Below are 24318 nucleotides of genomic sequence, written 5' to 3' on the forward strand. Positions count from 1 at the left end.
TTTAAAAAAAGATCCTTTCAGAACATGTCTGGAAGAGGATATTTTGTTAACACTTATTTGATCTTGAAACTTAAAATTAGTATAACCCACTGGGGATGGCTGATGTAGAGGAGAAGGAGGAGGAGAAAGGGAAAGCTCCAGACAGACTTGTACCAACGATGTCAGACTTCTGGGGGAGGTGTTTCCTTGTTTTTGTTTTTGTTTTCCCCAATAGTTAATATTTATTAGGTTTTTATTAAATGTTTAAAAATATTGTACTAAGTGTGTAACTTGCTATATTGTAAAAATAATTTTTATTATGATAAAATAGATGACATAAACCTGCATTTTAAGTGGTATTTATTGCATTCACCCTGCTGTACAACCATCACCATATCTATTTCTAAAACTTTTTCATCACCCCAAATTTAAACTCTGCACCCATGAAGCATTAACTTTCTAGGGGAGCTTTTCATTCAAGCTTGAATGAGTTCTTTGGGAGAAGTAGCTGTTCATGCATTTCTCTTTCCTCCCAAGCTTTTTTAGAGATCCTCTCTCATCCTGTTAATTTTTTTTAACTGACCCTAAGTTTATCATTTGTTCCAATCTGGCTCAATCCCTCAGTGGGAGAGTAAAAAAACCTTCTAAGAAACAGTGTTCTTGGGAGTATTCTTGAGAATTATCTCTGGGAGAGGTGGCAGAGGCCTTATCTCACCAATTTTTCTTTCTCTGCTAGCTTCAATGCTGCCCAGTAGATGACGGCCTTGGCCACATTTTCATTCCCAGTTACAGGCAGGGACCCAGGAGAGGCTCAGCTAGGCCTTATGCTTGACCAGCTTGAGGGCTGAGATAGTTGAGGTGTGGAGGCCCTTCTCATTCTCTAACTGGACTTGAGCACCCCAGTGTCAGAACCTTTGTCTTGTTCAACATTTCCTTCCTGGTGTCCAGCACTGGGCTACCTAACCAGGAGACATTCAGTCAGTGTTAGCTGTTGAATGGAATCGACCTTTCTCAACAGATCCCAAACACTTCAGCAAAGAAAATGTAAAGCGGCCTCCAGAGACCATACCACTCCTTACAGATATGCCACATAGCAATCTGACCTGGAACAAAGAGTGGAGATTTGAGAGGGCACCAGAATGTTTCATCCTTGGCCTTGCTCAGGAAACATTTAGGTTTATACTTGTTGAACTTCTGCTTAGATCCATAGCTCTGGAATAAGAGGTGAAGAAGCCATAGTCCCAGCTTAGATGGGGTCCAAGGTGAAGTCAGTAGGTGAGACTTTTGTGCAGGACATTTTTTCTTATCTGATATCACTGCTCTGTTAGAGAGTGCCTCACTGGCTAGTTTTCTCCCTGAGGATTTCACTTAAGAATATGGATATGAGTTCTTCTTGACTGTCACGTTGTTTTATTTCATACCTCTTCCTTTATTTTTTCTCCCTTTCCCCCTCTCAAATATCTGACCAAAACATTATAGTGCATTCAAAGTAGGAGGAATGTGGGAAAAGGCTTTCAGGACAACTAATTGTCTTCATTTTCATAATCTCATTTAAGCCTCAAAACCAGCAAACAAACACATAATCAATGAGGTCGTAGGCAACTTTAATATGCCCATTTTACAAATGAGAAAATTGAGAATCACAGGAATTAAGTAATAGAGCTGGGGTTTGTATCCCTGTCTGTTTGATGCCAGAGTTTAATCACTTACTCCACAGAGCTTTTGAAATGCAAGAGGTGAGCACCAAGTCGTAACCCTGTGGACCTTTCTCTTGAGGTCTGAGATGGTGCGGTGTGGGAATGAATGAGTGCCGGAGTGCAAGAATGACTCAGCCTAGGGTGGCAAATGTGGTTGAGCTCTACTCCTGGATCACCTGTGGGTTATTACCTCTAGACGGTTGAAGAAGAAGCTTTGATAAAGAATAACAATACCTGTAAGGACTTCCTCATCGAAGCTATGAAATACCATCTGCTTCCTCTGGATCAGAGGCTCTTGATTAAGAACCCAAGGACCAAGCCCAGGACTCCAGTCAGTCTGCCCAAGGTAAGCCCCAGCCCAGTCACTGCCAGGAGTCGGGACTGTCCTGGGAAACTGGCCTTCCACTCCTGCCTTCAAGTCTTTCCTCACCCATGGCTGCCCTGCATCTTGGTTGCATTTCGACCTAAGAGATGGAGTCTGCTGGTTCCTCCTGAATCTGCTGGTACCTGTCTCTTCCAGGCTCTTCCTTTCTTAAGAGTTTCAAGGTAACTTCCAGTGTCACCAGGGAGGATTTAGAGTAATTGAGAGCTCTTCTCTCTCCCCTTCTTGTTTCACACCATAGTTTGGGCCGTATTGCTATTGGAAGCAGAAGAATGGCTCATGACTTAGTGATGGCCATAACAGTCCTCTTTCTAGGCCATTCTTTGAGTCAGAATAATCCTAGTTTGGTTCCTTCCCTCATCATAGAGCCATAAAGGACAATTAAGGCTGCTGGAGGAGAGAAGGGTCCTTAAGGATTCTGACAGGTAATGAAGAAGGGAACAGAAATGAGGGGAAATGAGACCTTGTGAGGGTGCAGCCAGGGGAAGGGAAGGACGAGAGTAGGAGGTGACTCCATAATCAAGAGTCTGTGCTGGTTACTGATTGCTTTGGTTCCCTGCAAGTCCCCTCTCCTCTCTGGTCCTCAGGTGCCTCATCTGCAGAATGAAAGATGCTGCACTAGATGATCTAAGTCCTTTCTGGTTTGGCATTCAAGTAGTCTTTCTAGGATTGTAACATACAGCTGTGTGTGGGAAGGTTCCAGCCAACCCAGGAGGAAAAGTGGGAGGAGAGGAGTGAGTCGTGCTGGCTCATCGACTGCACAGTAGGCAGCATCAGGGAATTATTTAGGCCCTTGCTTTGTCCTCCTCTTTTACATTCGGCTGGCTGCCACATCCCTCACTTGCTGCTTCCAGGAAGGGTTTCAAAGGGCTAGAGAAGCATGTTGTTCAAGACCAGATGTTTGGATTCTCTGAGGTTTGCAGTTCCTTCACTTTGCTCTGTGACCCTGAGTCATGGAGAATATAGTGGTTGTAATGTGAATGAATGTTATAAATGTCCCAGATAATAACACAAGCACCTGATGTTTACATGTGCCAAACAGTTAGCTGAAGGTATCACATGTCTATCTTATTTCATCCTCTCAGCAACCCTATACAGTAGAGGCAGTTATCCTATTTCTACAACAAGGAAACAAGTTCAGAGAGATTAAGTGACTTGGCCAAGGTCAACACAGCTAATAAGGTGGAACCAATGTTTGACTTGAATCTTTCTCACCCTTCAAACCTGTTCTCTGAACCCCTGCCTTCCTGCACCTTGCTTTACTTTTGCAAACCTTAGAGTATGTACTTACCTGTCTGCCTCCTGTTGCCTAGTGCTGGTTTGAAGGGGCAGCCACAGGGCAAGGGTCTTGGTCTTGGCCTTGGCCATTTGCCATACTGAATGTTGACAGCCTTTTGTTTTATTTTGTTGAAATATCGTACTGAAACTTGATAATTTTCAAAAATGAAAATAACAGTTTTCTTTAGTTTTAAAAATATGTGTTCATCGTAGATTTTTAAAAGAACACTACAGTTTTGAAATAAAGCAAAAAATCACCTGAAATTCCTCTACCCAAGGGCTATCACTGCAGTCATTTTGGTAAATTTTCTTTCCAGACATATCTTTGTGCATTTATTCACAAATAGATAAAAATGAACACTTTTAGATAAATGGAATCTTGCTATACAGATTGAAATAGTTTTTTCCTCCTACTTAACCATATGCTACAGACTGCTTTCAATGTTTCCAGTATAGTTAAATTGTAGTAGGTACATGGTATTTAATTATATTTATGTACTGTTATTTATTTAACTGTCCTCTGTTGGTAGATTTGCAATAATTTCCATTTTTTAATATTATAAACATTTCCATGTCAAACATCCTTTAAAAGGTGGCATCTTATTTTAGTTTGCATTTCTTTAAGTGTGAATGAGATTAATCTTGGTTTTATATAATTAATGGCATTTATATTTCTTTTTTTGAATTCTCTGTTCGTGTTCTTTTGGATTATACATTTTTTTATCAAGAGTTTATAAGGGCTCTTTTTATGTTAAAGAGGTTAGGCCTTTATATTTAAAAATATATATATATTTTCAGTTTGCAATTTGCCTCAAAACTTATGACATTTTTTTGAATCCCCCAAAACAATTTTTTAAATTGTCAAATTGATCTATTTTTTGCTTTATAGTTTAGGTTTTGCATCATGCTTAGAAATGGTTTGTCTGAGATTAAAAAAAGTTTTCTTTAAGTACTTCTATGATTTCTGTTTTATATTAGAATCTTTAATACACTTAGAATTTATTTTGCTATAGAGAGTGAGAGTAGGAATCCAGCTTTATTAGTGTTGCAAGACTTGAGCCTCAAAGTTATTTTATTAAATAATTTCCCACTCTCCCATCGACTTGAATACCACACGCATTATGATCTAAATTTCCACAAACTTGTGTCTAGAGATTATTGATTCTAAGATGCACTGTTATTTTATATGGAGGAGGCTTTTTCCATCCCTGATTTTCTGCTGGCCTCATTGAATGTCTTTGTGACTTTTCTTTTTGGAAACTGAAGTTCTTATCCTATGTGATATCACGTTAATGATATCTTTTCCTGAGAAGTATATTCTGTAGCTAAGGAAATGGTGCAGAGCTGGCCCAGTTTCTTTGTGTGGAGACAATACCTAGTGACCTCTCCTTTTCTAGACTCCACATCTACCTTTTGCCACATATACCCACAAACAGTTTTAAAAATCAAAGCCAAGTTTATGTCTGAGCCTGGGCTAAGCATACTGAGACCAGCCTCCACCTCCCCCTCCCCCCTCCCCGGATATTGACTCTATAGTAGAGAAAAATCTGCTCCTTGTTTCAGGAGGTCAAAGTTGTCCTCCTGTGGCCTCTACTCTTTAGGAACCATTTATTTTCAGAAGGAAAATGTTTTAGATTCCTGGGCACATTGCTTTCTGCAAGCAACTGAGACCAGGACTTCCTTTGCATCTGTTGAAGGATTTAAAGAAAAAGGCATTGCTGCTCTTTGCCTTATTGTTCCCCTGACTTTAATCCTTGAACGGTTTAAAGTTAGGTTGTCAAACTCTATTCCTGTCACCATTGTTTGAGCACTTAAATTAATGAGGGGGATCCCCACTGTCAGTATGAGGAATGGGGTATGCTGAAGGAAACTATAGCTTTGAGAATGATCAGATTGTACATGATTTTATTATCACTATAATTGGTCAATACTATTCATGTCTGTACTTTACAGAGTTTACTCAGAGAGGATGTTACTTGTGCAGTTACCTAGTAAGTGCAGAGCTAGGATTTGAACCAAGGTCTATTCCACTCTAGAGTCTGTGTGTGCTTTTTGTTTTTGTACCAAATTGCCTCCCAGGGACAAGTTTTCAGGTTTTGGGGGCAAATGAAAAAGATTCTTTTCCTTCTTTTCTTTTTTTAATTTTAAAACCTCCTTTAATTAAAATATAGCATCCCATTCATCTTAATAGATGTATTTCTAATATATTTACTTTTTTTTTTAATGGAGACTATATTTTTTGAGCAGTTTTAGGTTCATAGAAAAATCGAGAGGAAGGTACAGAGATTTCTCGAACACCTCTGTCCTGACACATGGATAGCTTCTCCTCATTACAACATCCCATATTATTTTCTTTTAAATGCTGATTTATTAGGTATAATAATTTATGCACAGTAAAATTCACTTTTAGAGATGCAAATTCATGAACTTTGACAAATGCGTAGTCATGTAACCACCATCCTAATCAAAATATAGAATATTTTAATCACTCTAAAAACTCGCCTTGTGCTGCTTTGTAGACAAGCCCCTTCTTTCATCTCCCAGCCCATGACAACGATTTCTGTCCTTGTACTTTTATCTTTTCTAGAATGTCATATAAATGAAATCATGGTGTATGTAGTCTTTTGAACTTGCTAGCTTTCTTTTAGCATAATGCTTTTGAGATTCTCCATGGTTTTGCATGTATCAGGAGTTCATTTCTTTTATTGCTAAGTAATATTCCCTTGTATGGATGTACTGTAATATGTTTATCCATTTACCAGTTGATGAACATTCGGATGTGCAGTTTTTAGCTATTACAAATAAAGCTGCTTTGAATATTCACTAACAGATCTTTGTGTGAACATATATTTTAATTTCTCTTGGGTAATACCTTGGAGTAGGATTGCTGGGTTGTATGGTAAGTATATGTTTAACTTTATAAAAAATTGCTAAACTGTTTTTCAAAATGGCTGTACCATTATGCACTTTTATTAGCATTTCCATCTAATTACTCCATAGTCTTTCCATTACTTGTATTAACTATTTTTTAAAATTTTGGTTATTCTAGTATGTATATAGTGGTATCTCACTGTAGTTTTAATTTGCATTTCTCTAATTACTAATGATGTTGAACATCTTTTCATATGCTTCTTATTTGCCATCTGTATATCTTCTTTGGTAAAGTCTCATTTTAAATCTTTTCTCCATTTTAAAACGGGTTATTTTTATTGAGTTTTAAGAACTCTTTATGTATTATAGATACAAGTCTTTTATCAGATATATATTTTGCAAATATTTTCTTCCAACCTGTGTCTTATCTTTTTATTTTCTTATCAGTATCTTTGGAAGAGCAGAAGATTTTAATTTTATCATTTTTTTTCTGTTTGACTTACGATTTATAATTTAAACCTATCTAAAAATCTGCCTAATCTAAGATCACAAAGATTTTCTCTTATGCTTTCTTCTCAAAATTTGAAAGTTTTAGGTTTTACATTTAGGTCTATGATCTTTTTTGAGATTTAAAAAAATGCATGGTGTGTGAAGTAAGGGGTCAGGGTTCGTTTATTGCATTTGAATATCCAGTTTTTCCACAGCATTTATTGGAAAGATTCTCCTTCATTGAATTACTTTGGTACCTTTATTGTAAATAATTGACTTGTATGTGTTGGTCTCTTTCTGTACTTTATGCTGTCCTTTTAATTGATTTGTCTGTCTTTACAGCAGTATCAGTTTGCTTTGATTATTAGCTTTATAATATAATAGATCTTGAAATCAGGTAGTGTGAGTCCTCCAATTTTGTTCTTCAAAGTTGTTTTGCTATTTTAAGTTATTTGCATGTCTATATAAGTTTTAGAATCAGCTTACCTATTTCTACAGGAAAGCCTGTGGGGCTTTTGGTAGGGATTGTGTTGAATTGTTATATCAATTAGGGAGGGTTGACGTACTAGCAATACTAAATCATCTGATCCATGAACACAGTATATATCTCCATTTATTTAGGTCTTCTCTAATTTCTCTTAGCAATATTTTAGAGTTTTCAATGTATGGGTCTTGAATGTTTTTTGTTAGATTTATCCCTAGGTATTTCATCATTTTTGATGCTATTATAAATGTTTTCTTTTAAAATTCCAATTTCTAGTAGTTTACTGCTAGTATGTAGAAACTTAATTGATGAGAAAGCTTATTTAATGGAGGAGAGGTCAGATTGGTGATGGCTTCACGGGTTTCTGAAAAACATGGATAGGAGATTAGTGAGGGCCCCAGGCTGACACTTCAGGAAGGTACTTAGGGTTCTCTTCTAGAGTGTTAGCGCCTCTACTGTCTGGTTCCATGATGGCAGGAATTATTCATTTTTGTCCTTGGCACAGAACCCGGAGTCTAATACAGGGTAGGTGATAGTAAAAGTTTTCATTAGTGAAAGAGATACATTTTTAAAGAAGAAATAACCTCACGGAGATTTAACACTGACCATTTCTGTTACCCCTAGTTGATTTCCAATGCTTTTTAGCATTTATACATGTGTTTTTGCATGGTTGTAGTGAGGACTTATGTCCCACTTCATATCCTCTTTTGATCACTAATGTAGATTGACCCTAGAATATTCGGTTCAGCCTACAAGTCTAGTACTGAAAGAGTACAGTTGTTCCTGAGGGATAGATGGGTTGTAAAATACTTAAATTAAAACAACAACACTGGCAATAAACTATAAACTATCATGCATGCATTAACTCATTAATTTCTTAATTCACTCATCCAACACACTTCCATTGAGTCGACCAAGTGCCAGAGACTGTGTTAGGTGCCGGAGCCACAAAGACTTACATGAGTTGGTCCCTTGTGCAAGGTGCTCCAGACTGGGCAGAGGGGAGACAGATATGAAAAGATAGTTACAATGAACTGTGTAAGTGCTACAATGGAGATATGGGCAAGATACTCTAGGAGCATGGAGAGGGGCAAGGGGTCAGGGAAGCTTTCTGCAGGAGCTGAGGCCTGAGCTGCCTCCAAGGTCAAATGCAAGTTGTTTTTGAGAGGGAACACCCCAAAAGTGGCTTAGCTGACTGCAGGAAAGGACTGGCTCACACCATCTCATGGTCCTTTAAGTAATTTGTACTTTGTGCTTTGTTGCTTCCCTGGGTCATCGTCCTTATTACCAAAGGCATTGATGACGATACAAGCAGGATTGTTTAAACACAGCTTCTTTGTGTTTTAGGCAAAGCACTTTATATACATTATTTTATTTTATCTTCATAACAACTCTGGAAATACTAATGTAGGAGAAAACTGAGATTCAGTGAGATTGAATTACCCACCTAGGGTTTCACAGCTAAATGGCAACATGAGGGCTTGGATCCTGGTCTGACCAACTCAAAGCCTATGCTTTTGAGCACTGCACAGTACTAACCCCACAATGATGATAATAGCAGATTGCAGCTGCTGAGCACTTAGCCATGTGCCAAGTACTGGGCTAAGTGATTTACATTTACTGCCTCATAGGATTTTCAGAATTGTAATTGTCTCCATTTTACACATGAGGAAATTAGATCTTGGGTTATGTCACCTATTTATTATGTATTAGTTACAAATTTCTGCATTACGAATTATCCTAACCTTTGTGACTTAATGCAACAAATGTTTATTATCTCACAGTTTTTGTGGGCAAGAGCCCCAGAGTGGCTTAGTGGGTTGTCCTGGTGCAGAGCCTCTCATAAAATTGTAATCAAGCTGTTGGTTGGGGCTGCAGTCAAATCTAGGCTCGTTTAGGGAGGATCTGATTCTAAGCTCATTCTCATGATTGCTTGTAGGACTTGGTTCCTCACCCTATGGCCTCTCCATAAGCCACTTGAGTGTCTTCATGACATGATAGCTAGCTTCCCCTAGGGAAGTCATTCTACAGCAAGAGAACAAGAGAGCATGGCTAAGACATAAGCTGTAGACTTTTTGTAACCTACTTTCAAAGTGATGTTCCATCACTTATGCAGTATTTTATTTGCTAGGTGCAAGTCAGTAAGTCTAGACCACATTCAAAGGGATGGGAATTAAGTTACATGTCTTGAATGAAGTAGTATCAAAGAATGTGTGATGTATCTTTAAATCACAGCTAGTAAATAAATAGCCAAACTGAGATTTAAGCCAAGGATGGCTGACTCCAGACCCTGTGCTTTTAACTATTGTATTATACTGCTTCCAGACTTCACAAAAGCATTTTACCTCAGTACTATGCGGGAAGAGCCCAATTCCTGCCCTCTGGGGACTTTTAATTTTAAGAGGTCCTTTTGAGAAAGTAAGATAGAAATGTTTAAGTAGCCAAATAAGTGGAGGAAGAGGAGAAGTTGGGAGATAATTGGCCTAGTTTGAGGAGGAGCCACAGGAATTCCAAGGGCAGGCTCGTTTGGACTTTCATGAATTCAGCCCAGATAGGCTTGCTAACAGAGCCGACTTTAAGAAACAAAGTGATGGAGAGAGGTTTGCCCTGTTTTCAGCAATTGTCAGCAGTGAATGTATTTGCCAACCGGTTCCCCTCCCTGAAAGAAATAGGACTTTGCCTTGAGATAGCTGGCTGTTTTTTCTGAGCTGTATATGCATGGCTCATACTGACACATTCAAGCCGGAACAGCTAATAGCATCATCCCACACATTCAACGCCCAGCACTTTCCCAGAGGCTGCGTTGCCATGGAAACCAGAGGCTGTCTCCCAGCTGCTCGAAACACTCCTAGGTTACCCTATTCCACAGATAGCAGTAGAGGAATTAGGTTCCAGAAGATGCGAATGAACCCTTTGGAGATATACTGAGCTTGGCACTTTTCAGTCATTTCAGTTCAGTTGACATCCTATTTAACTCTTTAAAAATGCAGCCCAAAAGCTTTTTGGGCTAAAAATAGGTGGCCTCCTCCTGAGTTGGGCTGTCCTGCTTTCGGTAGACAGTGTTGGAAACAAGGCTGTTGGCATAGTGGGTAGGATGACTTCTCACCTGGGCCAGGCCCCTGCTCTTCTTCCATCTTGGCCCTTGAAATGGATCCAGGCCATACCTGGAAAACACTCTGAGGTCCTGAAAAAGCCCCATCATCACTCCTGGAATTGGTGGTGCTCACTCTCTCTTTCACAGAAATAAAGGTGTCCTTTTCTACCATTTATTGGGAGTATGTTTTTTAGCAACTGCTTTAATAATAATGGCAATATGATGTTGGTTTTATTCTAATAATAGAAGCTAACATTTAGTATTTGCTGTTTACCAAGCACTATGTTAAGTGCTTTATCTCATTTAAGCTTCCTGACACCCATGGAAGAAACATCCTATTATCTTGATATTACAGGTAATGAAAGTAAGGCTTAGCAAGGGTAAGTGCCTTGCCCTTGGTCACACAGCTAGTTAGTGACTGGGCTGATATTTGGAATAAAGAGTGCCTGACTCTAAAGCCCATTTTCCCACTCCCCTCTTCCCTGGGTCTTGCTTTCGCATTGCTGAGTCTCTAATCCCCACTGTTTCTGCACCTCGGCTGTCAGCTCTTGCCTGGAGCACCCGTTGCTCAGAAACCTGCTGGAACAAGTCTTCTGCGTCGACTGGACATGCTCCTTCGGATGAATTTTTGGTGTTAGCCCTGCGGCCCCACGCACCAGGGTAAGAGAGAGTCTCACTTCCTGCCCTGGCCCGAGGGACCGACTGGCTGGGCCTGCCTTCTGCCCAGCTCACCGGTCATGGAAGAGAGTTTGGACATACGCTCTACTCTTTCCTGATGAAAAAGGTGCAGAGCCCAGGTTGTTTCTCTCACCTTAGTGGCGAGTCTAGTGACATATGGGTTAGGGTTAGGGACTGGATCTACAATGCGCTGGAAAGCTCTGCTCTGTTCACCTACTGCTCCTTTCTCTGGCTGTTCTCTGGTACCTAATGGCTCTCAGACACAGAGTGGTTATCATATCATGAGGAGGGACCAATGTGCTTTAACTTCCACAGTCATACTGGTAGAGTCAGAATCATCCATGTGAAAGATGTGGCTGTATATATTTATTCAAAACTGTCGTGTTATGCTGGGAGTAAAATTTCCTTCCTAAGGAATCAAGTAGTCTTTCCATGGTTTCACTAATCTCATTGTAGTAAATGAGCATGTTTTCCTTGGGAGATGTCCAATAACCATCTCTTACCTCCCCCACCCTCCACCCCCACAGTTGAGTCTGGCTCTGTCAACCAGAACTCTCCATTCACCAGAACTTCTGCAGCCTTCAACACAGTGACAAATTGAGACTTGGGGGCAGGACCCTGAGGTGCCCTGCAAGACTCACAAGTATACTGCAGATCTTGAGAATGATTAAATCATGTTCAGTCTAGCACAATTGTTAGCCTGGAACTAGCTCTTTGGTTTATCCTGATTCCCATATGACCACTAGTAGTAATTTATGGTTACCTTGAAGGATAAATGTTAAAAGTAGTTATCATTAAATAAGCAGATTTGTTTTAGTAATCTCCATTAAAGGCATTACAGATCTTTAGTAAACTGAGATTTAAGGGTGTTGGGGGAAAACAGCAATATGCCTATTGAACTCCTTAGGCCTGAGTTTTTCTGGAAATGTAAAATGAGGGCTCGTAAGAGAGAACGATTCAGGTCTCTTCTTGCCCTGACATCCTGTGGCCTTCTTTAGTAGGTAGAGGTTTATAATTTAAGAGATGTAATACAAGTAGACTTTGGGGAATACTCATTTTTGTCTAACTGGTTGCTAAGATGGGATATCTATGGAAACAACCGTCTGTTAGTATTCAAGATAGGGAATTTATTCTTTTAACTCTGTACAATTACATGATGATGAGTGTAGTTTTTCTTGTGTGATGGCTTCTTCCAAAGGCTGCCATAGAAACTGGATTTCTTATGCCTAGGAGAGAATCAGAAAGTACATCTGCAGCTCCCTCTGCCTTGAGCTACCTCTACATTTTCAGAAACTGATGGTCCTATCCTACAAAACCTCATAACTACTCTTCCAAGATCATTGTACAGGTTTTGAATATGAAAAGTCTTTCCTCACCAGTGGTTTTATGAGCTCAAAGGCAAGTTTATTTTGAAAACATTGTCCTGTATTTTGTCTTTCTACTCATGTTTTACTTGAACATTAAAATTTTTGCATTTCTGTAATTCTGTTTCTGTGTTACTATGAAAACTCTCAGAGATGGGTGCTGGATTTTCTTCAATGTGAATGGACCTCCTGGTACTCCTGATGGGATATTTTTCTGAGGATGGTGAGCTTCCCTGAAAGCTTTGCCTTTTTTTATTTATAGAATAAGCCTGGTAGCTTGTATAAAGAATAAGAAGCCTTTCTTCTGGTAATTGAGCCAAAAGATGGAAAAACTCTCTCTCTTTTTATTTGTTTGTTCTTCTCAGCATCCCCAGATGTGTAATCTGGTGTCTAACATATGTTCACCCAAAAAGTGACATTCTGGCCTGTACATTTTTTTCTATTTAACTGTGTATTTTTTAAAAAAATCAATCTCTTTGTATGTACTCTTTACTATTCATTCATTCTTTATTCCAAATTAATATTTGAGTCCTCACTTTTACCTAGCACCATAAAACTCTAGGGTTATCAAATACATTTTCTGCCCTAGCAGGGCTCACTCTAGGAGGGGAGACAAAGTCACCAGAGATAAAGTGTAATGTGGAGCAGTTTTAATGAGAGAACACAGGGCATGTGCGATCTCGGAGAAGGGACATTTAACTCAGATTTGGAGGGTAGAGAGGTCCTCTTGGAGGAAGTGACATGTAAACTGAGACCTGAAGATAAGCAGGTGTTAAAGCAGGGAGTTCAGAAAGGGGGAAGAATGGTTCAAGGAGAGGGAACAGCATGTGTAAGGCTTTGGGTACCTGAGGTCACTGCAGAAAGAAAACAAAACTGGTTTTATTCTTGTCCAGCCCCAAATATTAGGTTTCAAAAGAAAATCCTTGCAGTAATTCGACTTCATTTTACTTTTATCAACTCAGAACCAGAATGATAATGCAAGTTTTAGGTATGTTTACGAATGCAGGGCAAGTCATTCGGCCCTGGAGGGGTAGTTGGGCACTGTCTAAAGTTTGCTGAGAGGCTGTATTCATTTACCTGCTGCTTAAACTGTTCATGGATGCCTATCTAAGCAGAGAATTACAAATGGGAAGTAATGCAGAATTCAGCTTCTCTCTGAAAAGGGCTGCTCTTGACGTAAAGCCGTGGACCCTCTGAGCTGAGGCATTAAGCAAAGTCAAATGGAAATTGTTTATTTCCAGAAGCAGCAGCAGCTTTAAGCCTGGACTGTGTGTTCTGGGTTTCTTTGGGATGTTCCAGAAGTTGGAACTGAATTCTGAGTTATTGAACATTGGTCACCCATTTGGCTTCAGACAGTGGTGACTAACTCTGATGACCAGTGGGTGAGCCTGAATCTGGAAAGTATACATGATTGATCTTGTCAGCCCTGGTTCTGCCTCCTCCTATTGTAGAGAATGTTCACCTGAGGGAATTACTTCTGTGAACTCACACAGATTGTGATGATCACCCCTCTGCCCAAAACTACATTGTGGGGAAGTAAAGAGCACTACGGTAGCTCACGACAGCAAAAATGTTAATGGCACAACATCAGATAATCCCTGTGGTCTGTGGGTTAAAATAGTGGTTATCAAAGTAGGAATCCGGTAACAGCATCAGCATCAACTGGGAACTTGTTAGAGATGCATATTCTCAGTCTTGCGCCAGACCTGTATTAGAAACTCTGGGGGTAGGGCCCTGCAATTTCTGTTTTAACAGGTCCTCAAGGTAACTCTAATGCACACTGACGTTTGAAAACCACTGGAGTAAATAAGAGGCTACTGGTGATGAGAAAATCTTGTGACTTATATTGATTAGCTGCCTGTGACTACCACCCCTTTCTCTCTGCTTAAGAAAGCATCTTGGAATGCCAGCAAGTGAGAATGATATTATGAGACAGTCATGACTTTGCACAAGTTTATTAAAATGTGTAAACTATTGTTAACTTTGGTACCTTAATTTTTATTTATTAATAACCCGTGACAAAAGTCACAGCAGCAGAGATGCCACGATTAAGTACCACAGTTCTATTACCATAGCCAGAAGAGTGGCGTTTATTTATTTAGACTATGCACTAAGAAATATGTTTAAATTGCTGTCCAGGAGACATACATGTGTATATAACCAGAACAAATATTTCATACTATATTTTATGTGCTGTTCTATTAAAAAAGTATGCTGGTTGCAATCCATTAAAGTGATCTCATGACCCACTAATGAAATATGACCTGCAGTTTGAAAAACATGGATGTAGTGAGCTGTCTTTGCATGGACCCTGTCTCTAGGGCAGGAGGCTGGTGGGGCTGGCCTCATCTCTCTGTCAGGTAGACTTGGCTTTCAGTCTCTATTCTGCCACTCTTAGCTGTGTGACCTTGGGCAATTTACCTATGTCTTCTGAGCTTTACTTTCCTCATCTGTCAGTGGAGTTGATCATATCTACTCGCAGAGCTGTGACAAGCAAATGACAACGTATTTCACACAGTGACTGGCAGTGGTAGCTACCACTTTACTTGAGGAAATAGCTCTGTTAGCACTGTTTTTCAGAACATCATTGGTTGAGTAAATTTTTGTGGTAGCCATCACAAAGCAGTATTTCACAATTTTTTTTGATACTGCAATGGATAAGTATCCCCCTGTAGTCTATGCATTCAGAAATATTTTTATCTCAGAATGCATCCAAATTCTGTAGTCTTTTCTAAAATATATTCAAATTTTGATATATATTTTGGAATATTTTGTTTCAGTATGAAATTTAGTACCCTTGCCCCAAATCTTGAGGGTACTGAAATTGCAGAAGATGCCCCTAGTTGTCTGCATGTACCCTAAACACAGCCCTGGGCAGGGGTATTTGGGAAGTGGAGATGGTCGTGTATCTGTGGGGAGATGCTCATTAGACTTTTCTCGAATACTCATGCCTGTTGATGATTAGGGGCAGCACCTTCATGTATGTGGCTCTATAAACTGGCATCTCAGGTCACCCATGGACCCTGGGCCATTAGCATGTGAAAGTACCAGGGATTGGTCACCCATAAATTGGATGTTGGGGAGACCCAGCTAATGCTCACTTGTCTTTCTGGAGGTCATGATCGTGGTTGGTGGTCAGGCGCCGAAGGCGATCCGCAGCGTGGAGTGCTATGATTTTGAGGAGGATCGATGGGACCAGATTGCTGAGCTTCCCTCCAGGAGATGCAGAGCCGGTGAGCAGCACCATCTCTCATTTTGCAGCTTTCTCTGGCTTGTCTGAGCTTGGTGCCAGAAGTCATGCCCTGCTTTGTGTTTCCCTAAACATCTGTGCATTACAGACTCGATTCCTTTCCCTTTCCCACCTGCCCAGTTTCTAGCTGTACCTTCTGGGGTCAGTTCTTATGTGCTTAGGGACTTCAAACTAAAGTCCAAGCATTTGCTTAAATCGAACAAAATTAGAAAAGCAAATATGAAAAAAAAAATCCAATGAGTCCCATAATGACTTCCAAATATATAAAGATGGAGATCACCTTCAGTGGTGAATTATTCACATGGCTGCCTTGCTCCCCCACTGTCACTTATCAGCATGAGTAATCAGCTGTCAGAGATGACCTCAGTGCCTTGATTTCCTGTGCCTCAGGTGTGGTGTTTATGGCTGGCCATGTGTATGCCGTGGGCGGGTTTAATGGCTCACTGCGTGTGCGGACAGTGGACGTGTATGATGGTGTAAAGGACCAGTGGACGTCCATCGCGAGCATGCAGGAACGTCGGAGCACTCTGGGCGCAGCCGTGCTCAATGACCTGCTCTACGCCGTGGGGGGCTTTGATGGCAGTACTGGTAGGTCCCGAATGTGGTCCCCATCTGTCCCAGCCTGGGACATACCCTTCATGCAATCCTGGTTTGCTCAGCCAGTTCTTTAGCTGACCTTCTGTCCATGCATAGCTACTTCCCCAAGAACAAACCCATCCTTTCTCATCTCCCAGCTTGGGTGCCAGAGCCAGGCCTTCCTACCCAAAGAATATATAACTGCCCACATGCTGTCATTTCTAGGGTTCAGAAGAGGCCCCTTTCTCCTTTCCAGTGGCTGGGAACCCATTTACTTAGAAGATGAGACTTAGGAAGAGAGCATGCTTAGCTGGAGGGTATCTCAGGACTATAGTCCGAACCCTCTATTGGACAGACGAAGGAGCTAAGGTTCAGTCATAGGAAGATACTTGGCTCAGGACACGAAGCCTTTGTCCATTGTCCCTTGTACTGCCCCACAGAAGCTTTGCAAGGCTGTGCCACTGCAGGAGCACCGCCTTGCTCCTGGTTTTTATCTAGCGTCGAGGTTAGAATCAGAAACTATTAGTGGACTTGGAGAGATTATCTCATCTCTTCTCCTATCTCCAGGTGGTGTCTCTGTAGACAGCAACTATGTTAAACTCAAATGATATCCTTTGGCTCCCAGGGATGTGAGCAAAAATATCTTTTACTTCTCTGAATTTTCATTTGTGTCTTCAGGAATTTATGACTTTTCCCAGCCCCTTCTCTTTGCCTCACTCATATAACTGTAGGGTCTTTAACCCCTAGTTAAGACTGCCTCTAGTAATGGGACCTGGGAATAAGGGGGAAAGAAGGGTAGTGGGACATTGTTTCTTTTTAGAATTCTTTAGGATTTGCTTTTGGTTGTCATTAGAAAAACTGACAAAACTGTGGCTTAAACAAAAGAGAGCTTTTGTTTCATTCATGAAACAAGAAGTCCAGAGGTTGGTAATTGCTGACTTGGTCTAGTTGCTCAGGAATACTGGGGCCAAGTTCTTTAAGCCTCTCTTGATCACAAGATGGCTGTTAAGTTCCAGCCAACATATTTATGTTCCAGGTACAAAAAAGCAGGAAGGGGTAGCACCTGTATCGGAAAAGCAAAGGCTATTTCAGAAATCCCCATCAGACTTCTGGGCAGACTGCATTGACTTGGTCACTTGTAGTTACAAGGGAGTCTGTGTAGGCAAGTTTTCAGCTTTCCAGCTTCCAAGGTAGAGGAAGACAAGGGAAAAGAAGATTAGAATAAGTGTTCAGTGAGGCAAACCTATTTATTCCATTCTGTACGTTTAACAGTGTTTACAGGGCAGTTCAGTTATAACCCCTGTGCTCTCACAACCCACCGTCTGAGTCAGGTCTTAGTGGTCTCCTCAGGCAGACACAGTGCAGATGTGTTTCAGGCAGGCGCCATAGGTCACACGGTGAGGTAGAGGCAGTGCTGAGCCAAACACCCAGATTACCAGCCCCTAGGTGTGCACTCTTCCCCATCCTCACTGGTTCTTGGCATAGCAGGGTGAGGCCTGGTGCCCTAGAAATCTCATGAGTCTCTTATCTCCCAGGCCTAGCATCAGTGGAAGCCTACAGCTACAAGACCAACGAGTGGTTCTTCGTGGCCCCAATGAACACACGGCGGAGCAGTGTGGGAGTGGGTGTCGTGGAGGGTAAGGAGCAGCAGTGGCTGGGGGCCTGCCCTCGCCCCAGCCCATGGGCCTTTTCCTGGTTCTCTGGCTCTATTCCTTTGATCACTGCCCTGAGTCACGTACTAGTTGCCTGACTTAACAGACGAGGAAAGTTGAGACTCAGAGGTAAAGCTATTGGCCTGAGACAAATAAGTGAGTGAAGTAGGAGGAACCTTAGAGAGGAAACACTGGCCTGTGACTTTGGCTCCTTGTCAATAGCTCTGTCACAGGTTAGGGAGGGAGGAGAGTGGGGAATTTAGAGTCAGTACATAACCCAGAAACGTAGAGAGAGCGAGAGTTAATTGTTTAATTAGTTTTGTCCTCGTTTGTTACGTTGAACACTGACAGAGCCCTGAGTGAGGAGGGCACCTCTTCCCAAGTCTTCTTCTTCCCTCAGGGCAGGTTGGTGGTAGAGCCCTGCTCTGGTCAGGAAAGGTGTATAGGGTGTGGCCTGGGCCCTGGTTAGACAGGGCGCCATGCTTTATACATAGCTTTCACATCCAGTTCCTCATTTTTATTCCCCAAACCCTTCTGAAGGAGATAGACAAGATTTAGATTTTCCCTATTCTCCTGAAGGGGAAACTGAGCCCCAGAAGGGTAAGTGCCCTTGTTAGTATAACATAGCTGGCCCTTGAACCCAGGTCTAACTCCTAATCCACTACTCTTTCTGCTGTGCCACGCTCCTTCAGACCACTCGAAAGTGCTAAGAGGGAGGAGTTTTATAAACATCTGTGAATTTAGTGTATTAAAGCATAGAGTATTATTTGGACTAAAACACTGTACTTTGCAGAACACTGATTCATTACGCTGTCCTGAGGTGGGAATTTAGCTGGAATATCTGTGCATTGAGACATATATGCAGGCATTCTCTCTCTCGTGTGTACACACAAGAACACACAGTAGTGCTTTGGGGAGAGTGTAATGTGTGGTGAGTTAGACATTAATAGAAAGATTCTCTTTTCTCACTGCATTTCTAGGTCTGTGCCAGTATTGTGTAGTTTAAATTTTCATTTAAAAGTATATTATTCTAACATCCTGAACAAGTTATCTTAGCAAGTGCAAGGATTTTGTCCTCCTACAAAGATAAATTGGTTCTTGCAATCTCATCCTCCTGGTGGAACAGAAATTGATTTGTCTGCCAAATGTAAGTGCTTTGTCTAGCCACCTTCCCATTTTCCCCTTCTTCCTTAGCCAGGACTATCAAACAATAGAGCAGGGGTTAAAAATAGCATATCCCCATTAATAGACTCAAGGAGAAACCTTGAGTTGGTATTTCTTCAGCTGACACAGGGTCGGAATGTTTGACAGGGGTCAGAGGAGGTCCCTTCACGGTAGTAATTTGAAATACTCCCCTTGACAAAGGCTTCTGTGGCCGCGTTCTGCGTGTGGAGGAAGTGCTGTTTCGTAGCATTCCCTGTTGACACAGAGGACAGACTGGGAATGTTTTTATCTTGTTCATCCTGAATTTGAAGCTGTTTTGGCTGTGGGTCACCCTGGGGCAACGGAGAGTCCGGTTTGCAGCTTTGTCGAGCATGGTGAGGAGGATCTTAAGTGGACCCTGCTGCACTGCGGCCTTGTGGACGCAGCTCCCCGTGTTGTTTCCACATGACCTCCCCTCATCATCTCCTTACCGTGGCCGTATGGTCTGAATGACCCTGGGAGAAAAGTAAAGAACAGAAATCAGAATCGTTTGCTGCTGGCTGCCTAGAAGAATTCCTTCTTAGGAAAAGGGACAGTGAGGCTTGGAGAGTAGGCAGAAGCTCCCAGCAGCAGAGATCACATGTGACAGAATAAGGTTTCTAGTGTGCTGTGCTTGCCCTGGGGAGCTTCTTGTCCACTCCCCAGTGGCTTAGGCTTTGATGAGTGGTAGGCAGCGGGTGGGCTGCTAATGTATCTGCGCCAGCACATACTGAGAGACTGGCCTGGGCCCTGGAGGAGCTGCTGGGCCAGGATTTTTCTCTCTGGCTTAGGTGATGGCAGAACTGGGGAGGAGGTGTTCCTTTCTCAACTGGAAGGGCCAGTTGAGGGGCCTGTGGGGCAGGAAAAAAAAGGATCAAAGATGGAAGAAGAAATAATTTTACATTTGATATGGCAGTAGTCCTGGTGCTAGAGCATAGTTTTGAGTCTGAGAATCTCTTTTTAACTTAAAATAATTGCAGATTTTCACCTACTAGTTATTGTACTATCCCCGCCCTCCACCACCACACGTGCATGTGACCCTCCCACTGCATTCTACATGATAAACCCAAAATGTTTTGACTCCCTGCTCTGTAAGAATTCAAATACCAATTTCCTGCCCCTTTGACCAACCTCACCCCCAGCCCAAGTGGAAATGATGCTCTTAGATAAACAGCTTATGTGTGGTTTTTCTTTTTTAAATTTTAAAAATAAGTGATGTTGCTTCAGGGCTCTTGTGCATGGCTCAGAGATCACAGGGGCATCAGCAGGTAAATTCCAGCCATGCCAGCCCAGGATGCACATGGAGCCCTCCATTCACACACCCCAGGTATTTGGGTGCTTATTTAAAAAGCGCCTCGGTACTTCCTCCGTACTTCCAAATGTAAGAGGAAGTAGAAGGCTGAGGTGTGAAGGATGCTTATCCTGGTTGGGAAGTAAGTTGATGGTCCGCCCTGGAGGGAAGGGGTCCTAAATCCCGACGGCAGTGAGGATGCCCCCATGGGTTTCAGCTGTGCTCCGGTTTCATGCCAGTGTCCCCGGTACCACCTTCAGTCACTTTGTCTGTTCCAGGGAAGCTATATGCTGTTGGGGGTTATGACGGGGCTTCCCGCCAATGCCTGAGCACCGTGGAGCAGTACAACCCGGCGACCAATGAGTGGACGTATGTGGCAGACATGAGCACCCGCCGCAGTGGCGCAGGTACGGGGGAGCCTTAGGGTGCTCTGTTTGATCTGCTCAACAGGTGGAACTGGAGAGCAGCAATGTAACATTCTACCCTTTTTCCCTCTCTCTTCTTTCCTTCTAATGTACGTGGTCCCACTAGCACCTTTGCAGCCCGACACGAGCATTTCTAAGTTAACCTTTCCCTGGAGATCACTTTGTTAGAAAAAGGATGAGATAATATTCTCTTCATCATCATCCTTTTTGTTTGGTGGAGGTGTCTACATTTCTTCAAGATGAAGGCTTGCTGTGTTCCACGTGCTGTCTTAATAAAGCACTTTTATGTCTGAATTTATTTAATTCTTACCACAGCCCTAAAATGTAGCTACGACATCAGTTCCACTTACCAGATTTAGAAAGTAAGTCGACCAGGGGTTGAATAATTTGCCCAAGGTTATATCATTAGTAACTGACAGAGTCAGGATTCCTTCTCAGGTCTGTCTTACTTCAAAATTAGCTTTTTTGACTCCCAAATCATTAGAATCTCATTCTTATGAAGTAGTAGGACAAGCCCAGCTGTCCCAGTCTTTAGTGGAAAAGCTAAAGCTTGCCGGTCTAGAGTCTCTGTCTTGGGAGTTGAAAGCCAAGCTATTAGTGTTCATATTTGGAGATAAACTTATGTCTCCTTGCCATCATTTGTCCCATTTCATCTCTCTTTCCCACATGGAAAGAGAATGACTTCCCAAGTGTAGCCTACTTTTGCTACCTGTGAGAAGACTAGGAGCTGTGTGGTCCTTTGGGATTCTCCAGGAAGTAGAGCAACAGCCCCTTCTTCCTTTTTCATCTAGAGGCCCAAAGGGAAGGATCTGAGAGGCACTGGAGACTGGGCATTGGCTCTCTGTTCTGGCTTCTGTTGAGGGTGGTGACTGATGAACAACCTGGGCTTGGCAGGGAGGCTCTTTGACGCTAGGAAGGGAAAGCACAATTGGGAGTTTTTCCCCCACGGTGTTATTCTTTTCTCTTTTTTGTGTCTTTGAAGATTGAGTTGTAATCTCATTTTATAGTACTAAACTAAGCGCATGACCACTTCCTCAGCCTTCCTTAAAAAATTATGCTATTTTAATATTTTTCAAGAACCTTTGGGTACTGACTGGTTAGAAAAGAAAAAACTGTATGATGCCATGTAAGAAGGATTTGTGTTTGGAATGCAGTTTTTAGGGAGCTTGTTTCTGCTGATCCTGACAAGTTGGCACTTCCTAAACATGCAGCAAATACATGGAGGTCAGGAGGCCTGGACCTCAGTGCCGGGTATGCTCGAACTTGCCATGTGACCTTGAGCAAGTCCCTTCCCCCTTTCTGGCCTCTGATTCCTGAGATGTGAAATGAGTGGGTTGCAGTAGATGTTCCCTTGGGGCCAACTGAATTCATAAATCCCGTGGTCCTTCTCCCTTCATAGAGCTCTTTTAGTAATTTTGGTTTATAGAGTCTTGGTAGAGTCTCCTTTATACTTCTTAGAAATTATGTGACTTAAGGTGTGAGAGCAAATGTGTAGAGCCCAGGGATGTAGGGACAGCTCAGCAGGAGTGGAGCAGCCCACACTGAGATGTGTGGCTGCTTCTGGAAATGTCTCAAGCAGAACGTGTAGAAGGGCAGCCCTGTGCGGAACCATGAGCACAAAGCTGCTTTAGAAAGTTCAGGCTCATTTTGTGGACAGAGCTGCCTTTGGAGGCCACACTGCTCTGTCTCTACCAGGCTGCCCAAGGGCTACTGCTAAGTGGAGATCCCTCAGGCAGCTCCTGCCTCTCCCCTGGGGCAGAGGCCCTGGACAGTTGCTACCCTACTGCCTGTGTCCCAGGGAAGTACAGTGACCTTGCGTTAGGGAATGGTCTTTCTCCCAGAAGTGGGCTCTTTCCTCAGGTTACTGTTAGAGCCCTGGCCTCAGGCTCCCAAGGTCGGCCTTTTATCAGGGCTTCACATCCATAGATTGGGGGAAGCCTAACTTCTGGATTTGAGAACCCATATACTTGTGGTGGTTGGTCTTTGGTGGCTGAAGACCCAGAGACCCTGGCCTCTGGTTGCCTGAGGCCATTTGAGGCACCAGGAGCCCCTGTGGCTATTGGTCCAGGAAACCTCCTAGTGAATGTTTGAGAAAGAAGCTGCAAAAGGGCAGTGGTGCCCCATGTGCCTGGAAGGCGGCTTGCTCCCTCAGCAGAGTGTGGGCAATGCCAGCAGATGGTTGTGGGGAAAAGAGGCATCTTTGGGTTCCAGGGTGTGCTAGTACCTGCTGTGCATGGAGGAGGGGAAGGTGAAATAGCTTCTGGACGCAGTGGATTTTAGTGTCGGAAGGCCATTAGTGAGCCATTGTTGATACAACACCACCATCTGCTGTTGGTTTAGGGAAATTGCGGGGAACCGCTAACACACCAGCATAATTGCTGGATGAGATTTTTTTTTTTTTTTTTTTAACATATTTTGTCATTCAAACTATGTTTGTTGCGAACCTACTATCTACCTTCAGGCACAGGGAAACAGACGTGATAAAACAGGCATGGTCTTTGTCCATATGAAATTTATATTCTAGAAATCGAGTCCTTGGGTCTGAGACCTGGCTTTGCATACCCAGTCGCATGAGGTACTTTTCCTGATGCCCAGCCAGCGTCTCTGGGGCGGAGGACCTGGAGTCTTTCTTTTCAAAAAGCTCCCCAGCTGATTGAGATGCAGCCTGTCCATGCAGTCGTTCGTGGTCCTCTGGAGCTACTGATCTTGTCCAGCCCCCTCACTTTACACTGGAAAAACTGAGGCCCAGAAAGGGGAAGTTAGAGACCCAGGTCCAGAGCCCAGATGTCCCGGCCACCTGGTCAGTTGTTCTTTCTAGGGTACTGTGCCACTGTCATTCTGTCTGGTTTTTATTTCCTTGACTTGTATTAAAGGATTTTTAAAGATTATTCTAAAACTTGTAAATGATACCATTTTACCACTCAGCTGAGGCCGATCAACACTATGAGTGATTTAATGCCCCTCAACCATCTAGAAGAACACATGGGTGGAAAGAACAGCTTCTGCTGCAAGGCGGTAATGATCTCAGTACACCTACTATGTGACTAGTTTCCATTTTAACTACTCAACTGATATAAGGCTGAGTAATCAAAGTAATACAGTGGTGAACGGCGAAGGAGAACTAGGCAATGTAGATCGGCAAAAAGGAGAACAGTGTAATTTTACCACTCAGAAACTACTTTTAATGTGGTGATTGTCTTTTGATCTTCTTTTTCTTTGTATATGACCTTCCTGTTTGTGTGTGTGTGTGTGTGTGTGTGTACATATATATACATATACACATATATAATGTATAAACACATATAATTTTGATGTTTCTTTAGGTAGAAATGGGGTCATATTTGCTTTTTATTTTGAGGTTTTTAAGTTGACAGTCTTATGAGGTGGCAGAGTGTCATTGTATTTATTTTACGTATGAGAATACTGAGGTCCAGGGGAACAAGACAGCACTCCCCATGTCACCTTGCTGATTGGTGATGGCTGTCCAGGACTGGATGCCAGGCCTTCTGGTTTCTGGTCACTATAGCCAGCCTCAGGCTGGGACACTGTGCTCTCCCTTTCAGGGGTTGGAGTCCTCAGCGGACAGCTGTACGCCACAGGAGGGCACGATGGGCCCTTGGTGAGGA

At 42.4% G+C, this 24318-nt stretch overlaps 1 protein-coding gene across 1 annotated transcript in view; it reads left to right on the forward strand.

The window, feature by feature from the left end:
- Nucleotides 1-24318, forward strand: part of KLHL3 (kelch like family member 3) — a 233156-nt gene that overhangs the window by 198236 nt on the left and 10602 nt on the right. The window contains 6 exon segments of the mRNA XM_025040560.1: nucleotides 1873-2022; nucleotides 15432-15549; nucleotides 15957-16154; nucleotides 17678-17779; nucleotides 20546-20674; nucleotides 24256-24318. The exon segment at nucleotides 24256-24318 is cut by the window's right edge and continues 19 nt beyond it. Of these exon segments, the coding sequence (XP_024896328.1) occupies nucleotides 1873-2022; nucleotides 15432-15549; nucleotides 15957-16154; nucleotides 17678-17779; nucleotides 20546-20674; nucleotides 24256-24318 (760 nt within the window).

This window comes from Pteropus alecto, unplaced genomic scaffold, assembly GCF_000325575.1.
Source record: "Pteropus alecto unplaced genomic scaffold, ASM32557v1 scaffold78, whole genome shotgun sequence".
Classification (NCBI taxonomy): Eukaryota; Metazoa; Chordata; class Mammalia; order Chiroptera; family Pteropodidae; genus Pteropus; species Pteropus alecto.